The 6,000-nt window shown below is 32.4% G+C and overlaps 1 protein-coding gene across 6 annotated transcripts in view; it reads left to right on the top strand.

Annotated features, from left to right (window-relative positions):
- The window catches only part of PPP3CB (protein phosphatase 3 catalytic subunit beta), a 63,887-nt gene that overhangs the window by 21,514 nt on the left and 36,373 nt on the right, over nt 1-6,000 (top strand). For all 6 annotated transcript variants that reach the window (XM_045291199.1, XM_004701166.4, XM_004701165.3 and 3 more), the window contains exons 2-4: nt 2,568-2,768; nt 3,330-3,454; nt 5,652-5,763. In XM_045291199.1, coding sequence (XP_045147134.1) covers nt 2,568-2,768; nt 3,330-3,454; nt 5,652-5,763 — 438 coding nt within the window. The remainder of the gene's footprint in view (nt 1-2,567; nt 2,769-3,329; nt 3,455-5,651; nt 5,764-6,000) is intronic.

Raw genomic sequence — 6,000 nt, 5'->3', positions numbered from 1 at the left:
CTTTATACAATTGATGTGTGTATGGATTGGGATAACAGTTGTATGAGCCCCTAATAAAATGTTAAAAAAAAAATTTTTTTTAAAGTGCTGTATCTCAAACAAGGTAGATGGAAGTGAAAATGGGTTGCTTTTAAAAAGTGTGTTAGATTATCCAAAAAGTGACTCTAATGATGGTGAATGTACTGTCAAAGGTGTGAGTAACTATTTTGAATATTTTGTGAAGCAAAAATAAGGACCTTGTATTTCTAAATATAATAATTTGTTCATCTTATTTAACATCTATATGCAACTAAATTCAGTTTAATTTCAAGAGTAAGTATTTGGCTATTTCATCTCTCTCGAAAGTTTATTTTCAAGTTGGTCAGAAAACATTTTTTTTGTGTTCTTAGGAAAATGTGGAGCTCAGAGGGCGCAGTGGTAAAGCACTGAACTGATAACCAAAAGGTCAGATATCTAAGCCCACCTTCTACTCTGGAAGAAAGATGTGACAGTCTGCTTTCTTAGAGATTTACAATCTCGAAAACCCCATAGAGCTGTGCTACTCTGCCCAAAAGGGCCACTGTGAATTTCAATTGACTTGATGGCATTGGATTTGTTTTTTTGGTGTATTAGGAAAATAGTGAATCATTTGTATTTGGGATCTCTTTCTATTCAAGCCAAGGTGTCATTGTCTTTATTGTTTTATTAAAAAATTCCCAGTATATTGTTTTGAGAAAATAAAGCTAAGAATCTCTTAAATTAAGTACAGTAAGTCAAAAGAATTTTACATGTTTCATCTGTGACAAGGAGGGGAAATTCAGTACATTCCGTGCTTCATATACTTAAATGGGTGTTTAAGGATATGAAGACAAAAGGGTAATTATTACATGGTTTGAAAGTACAATGTACAATGTTTACAAGAATGGAGATGTTCCCAGTACTTTACATGAATTATTACATATACAAATTCCCTCATTAATTAGAAGTTTGAATGAGGGAAATGTATATTTTATACTTAAATAAACTGTCTTTATTTAAGGTGAAGTATGTATTTTCAGAATTCTGCCAAAAATCAATGCTTAAACAAGAAAGCTTTGTCAGGAAGGAACTTTTAATTTATGAAAGAGTTTGTTCCTTTAATAATTCTCAATAAAGCACATTTATTATATGCAAATTCATAAAAAGTAGTACACAGTTGGCCCTGGACAACATGGATTAAAACTGCATGGATTCAGTTATACATGAATTAAAAAAATTTGTTTGTTTGTTATTTAAATCATTTTATTGGGGGCTCTTACATCTCTTATCACATTCCATACATCAATTGTATCTACCATATTTGTACATATGTTACCATCATTATTTTCTAAACATTTACTTTCTATTTGAGCCCTTCCTATTGGCTTCTCTTTTTTCCTTCCTTCCCCTCCCTCCTACACTGGTGACCCCTTGATAAATTATAAATTATTATTGTTTTTATATCTTACACTGACTGCTGGCTCCTTTCACCCACGTTTCTGTTGTTCATCCCCTGGGGGTGGGAGTAAGGGAAACGTGAATTTTTTAAAATAAATGTATGTGACTGCTAATCATCTCCATATGAATATTTCATCTTGCCATTAAATTGCGTATTGTACATACTGTAGTGAAAAGTGATCTCATAGTTCTCAAGTATTTTTATCCATGTTAAGTGCAATAATTTTTAATAATACCATAGGACCCCCATACAAAATGCCATTAGTGAGCACTGAAAGTGCTCTCAGAAAAAGTATAGACAAGTCTTGGCATTACAAGAAAAAGTTGAATTGCTTGATTTATGTGTGGTAGGTTAAAGTCTATAGCTGCTGTTGCCTGGTATTTCAAGAAAAATGAATCCCATGGAAGGACCATTGTTAAAAAAAAAAAAAGGAATAGGCCATTGCTAAAGCTATGCTACACTGTACAAACCAACCCACTGCCATTCATTTGATTCCAACTCATAGCTACTCTTTTGTAGGGTTTCTGAGACTATAAATCTTTATGAGAGCTGACAGCTTTTTTTTTTAACCTGGATATTAAGTGGTGGTTTTGAAATGGACCTTGTGGTTAGGACCCAACTCTTAAGCTATAGCACTCCCAGAGCCCCTTGCAGTGACTCCAGCAGGTGCAAAAATCTTGTGCTTTTTGTAAAATACCTTCTTATCTGATATGCAACCTTTCTGTAGGTGCGATGTAACACATAGAACATATGAAATACATGTTAATGTACCATTTATGTTAGACTTCGGTCAACACTAGGCTATTTGTACTTAATTTTGGAGGGAGCCAAAAGTTATATGTGGACCTTTTACTTTGTAAGGGTGGTGGAAGGGCTGGTGGGTAGTCCTAACCATTATATTACTCAAGGATCTATTGTTGTGGGGGTTGGGGAGTTTTTTGTTTTTGTTTTTTAAATTAACATCTTGTGTATTGGCTAGGTCTTCTACCTAACAAATAACCAAGAAACAAAATTTCCTTTTCAATTTTTAGTTTTATTTTCTAGATCTGTTTATTAGGTTTTATGTAACTCTCTGTAGTAATTTATCTTTTCTTATTTACAAATATTTCAGCTGTCCCTTTCCCCCCGACACATCGCTTGACATCTGAAGAAGTATTTGATACAGATGGCCTACCCAGGGTTGATGTTCTGAAGAACCATTTAGTAAAAGAAGGTCGTGTAGATGAGGAAATTGCACTTAGAATTATCAATGAGGGTGCTGCCATTCTTCGGAGAGAGAAAACCATGATAGAAGTAGAAGCTCCAATCACAGGTACTCCTGACTCATGTTTTAGATAAAAGTGTTGTAACATCTTTATTGTCTAGAGATCAAGCTTTCTCCTCTTTCACCATATTTTCTGTTTAATTTGGGATGTTATTTGAATTTAAAAATAATTTTCTGTGATTCTGTAGTTGATACCTCATTATAGTGAACAAACACACGATCCCAAATAATTTGATGTAACAAATATGTAATTACTTTATTTTCATGTCATGAAGTGCAGATACCTCAAGGTCAACTGAGGTATCTGGAGATAATTTTGTCATCCTAGAACTTAAACATAATCTTGGCTCCTGATAGAGGGGCTCTATAAATTTAGATGAAAATTTGTCATTGACCACAAATTTTGGTATTTCTGTTACATATTCTTTTAGATCTTGAGCACATGAACAGTGGTTGCACACATCATCCCTGTCATACCTCTTCATAGACCCCTTTCTGCTTAGACAGTTCTTTATAAGCATTTAACACTCTTATATGAAAGACACTAGCACTTAAAGCAAATCTATTATTACAGAGTTTTATTCATATTTAATAATGTGTTTGTTTCAGTGTGTGGTGACATCCATGGCCAATTTTTTGATCTGATGAAACTTTTTGAAGTGGGAGGATCACCTGCTAATGCACGCTACCTTTTTCTTGGTGATTATGTGGACCGAGGTTATTTTAGTATAGAGGTAATAATCATGTACTTTTATTTGTTTTGTTGTTAAGAGTTAATGAAGATGATTTTTGTTAATTCCTAGTAAAATAAGCTCCTTAAAGTACCTGTGTCAGATTATTTTTTAAACCACTGTATATTTATTTGCTTGTTGTGTTTTTAAGCCACAAATTTTTCTTTTGTATTTTAAACTACTCAATATATATACTTTTTATTCTCTATTTACTTTAATTGCATTGAATTATGTAATTATAATTGGCATTTTTGCCCCAGTGGAAATCATGAGCAGACTGAAACCCAATTGCCCTGTTATCTAGTGGCCCTAAAGAGCAAGTCCTACTCTTATGTCATGTCTCTCACAATATTAAACCCTGTAAAAATGAGATTAATTTAATTCCCTTTGATGAAATTATGATGCCTTTATTGTTTAAGTCCTACTGCTTCTATCTCTCCTTACACAGTTAAGATTCAAATATATGGTATATAATCTTATGAGGAATTAAATCATTGCTTAACAGTAGAAACAAATTGTAAAAATATAGTAACTATGTATTTTCTAATATATACATCTCTCTTTTTAAAAATAAAAATTGGACCATCTATTTTGTCCTGTAACTTGCATTTTATGTTTCCCTGCAACTAGTAATATATTTCCAAGTTAGTAAATCTAAACTTATAGCATCATTTTAATAATTCCATTGATCAGTGAAACATAATTAATTTAATAAAATCGTTATTGCTAGAAATTTAGGATGTACTAATTTTTTTTCCATTATAGATAGTGTTTCAGTGAGCCATATTATTCACATATCTTTCATTCTTGCCTAGATTCTAGAGGTTAAACTGCTGGATCAAAAGTCTACCAGCCATTTAATGTGTCCAAAACATGTTCTAAGCATGTAACAAATATTGATAATACTCAAAACAAAGCTTTATTATTATTATTATTATATCCATTGTATAGATTAGGAAATGTGAGGTTAAAGAGTTTAAATAATTTGCCCAGTGTCACATTAAGAAGTGGTGCAGTTAGACATTCTGATTCCAAGCCTGTATATTCTTAACCACTTATATTGAAAGGCTTACCTGGTGAATTCTTATGAGTGTTGCTTATTTATACCCTTTCTACCTGTGTTTTCCTTTTTGAGCTATGCTGAAATTTATGCTGTGGAAAGAACTTGAGGGCTTTTTTTGTCTGTTTTCCTTAGGAATTTTATTATCCTAGGTTCTATTTCCCTCTTATACTTCAATTATCAGCCCTGTCAATCTTCCTTGAATAATATCAGGGTTTCAAGAAGACCAGTAGAATTTGACAAATAATTTTAAGACGTTTAGTTAGCAACTAAACATGCTTTATGTATATTAAGCATTGTATTATATTGAAGCATTATGTAACTGGTTCATTTAATACAGCATTTTGTTATAAAAGGAAAATAACAGAACAAAATAAACAATAGCATTTCCATTTATTTATTTATAAATCATTTTACTGGGGCTCATACAATTCATCACAGTCCATACATACATCAATTGTGTAAAGCACACCTATGCATTTGTTGCCCTCATCATTCTCAAAATTCGCTTTCCTCTTGGGTTCCTAGAATTAGCTCATTTTCCTTTTTCCCCTCCCCCTCCCTTCCCACTCCCCCCTCCCTCACGGACCCTTAATGATTTATAAATTATTATTATATCTTACCTTACACTGCCCGGCGTCTCCCTTCACCCACCCTTCTGTTGCCCATCCCCCAGTTTATTTTGTATTGCTCTGTTTTATTACTTTTTTTTCTTGTGAATAAGTGACGGTGTGAATAATTACCCATTTCAATATATCTGTTAAAATATTTTTTGCATATTTGATATAAGAATGTTCAGTATGCTTATTAAAATAAAATGTTTCTTCTTTTTATATATAGCTATATAAGCCATGCATAATTCCAAGTGGAAAAGTCTTCCCTTTTTTCCTGTTTTAAAAACAAGTAAAACATAAGTCTGTTTCTTTTCAATTCAGTTATAATAAAGTATCAGCTGACATGAGTTAAACTGTTAAACTATTTTAAAATATTCTTTATTAGTAGAAAAAAACCCTCACTTTTTCTTTAAATCAATTTCGATAATGTGCATCTTACATAAGGCAGCATTTATAACTGTGGGGATTAAACTAAACACTAAACAGAAATGCAGGATAAAGTCACTGAATGTGTTTTCTTTTGCAGTGTGTCTTATATTTATGGGTCCTGAAGATTCTATACCCAAGCACATTATTTCTCCTGAGAGGCAACCATGAATGCAGACACCTTACAGAATATTTTACCTTTAAGCAGGAATGTGAGTACTTGCAGGAGAAATGTATTTTACTTCCTCAGTATTATTTTGTAGTTATGTGGATAGTAAAGAGTCATAAAGACTACAATGCAACATGTAAGAAAGAGCTTTGTGTTCAAGAGTATAACGCTTTGAGGATGATTAGCAAGAACTCTAGTACTAGAGAAGGTGTTTACTTCAGAAAATTTTATTGCCATGTGAAATTAGACTATTAAATTTTATTTTCACCAGTGTACTTAG

The sequence above is a fragment of the Echinops telfairi genome, unplaced genomic scaffold, assembly GCF_000313985.2.
Source record: "Echinops telfairi isolate 266 unplaced genomic scaffold, ASM31398v2 ScPeMD7_70;HRSCAF=299, whole genome shotgun sequence".
NCBI classification, from domain to species: domain Eukaryota; kingdom Metazoa; phylum Chordata; class Mammalia; order Afrosoricida; family Tenrecidae; genus Echinops; species Echinops telfairi.
This window is presented reverse-complemented; position numbering and strand designations above follow the sequence as displayed.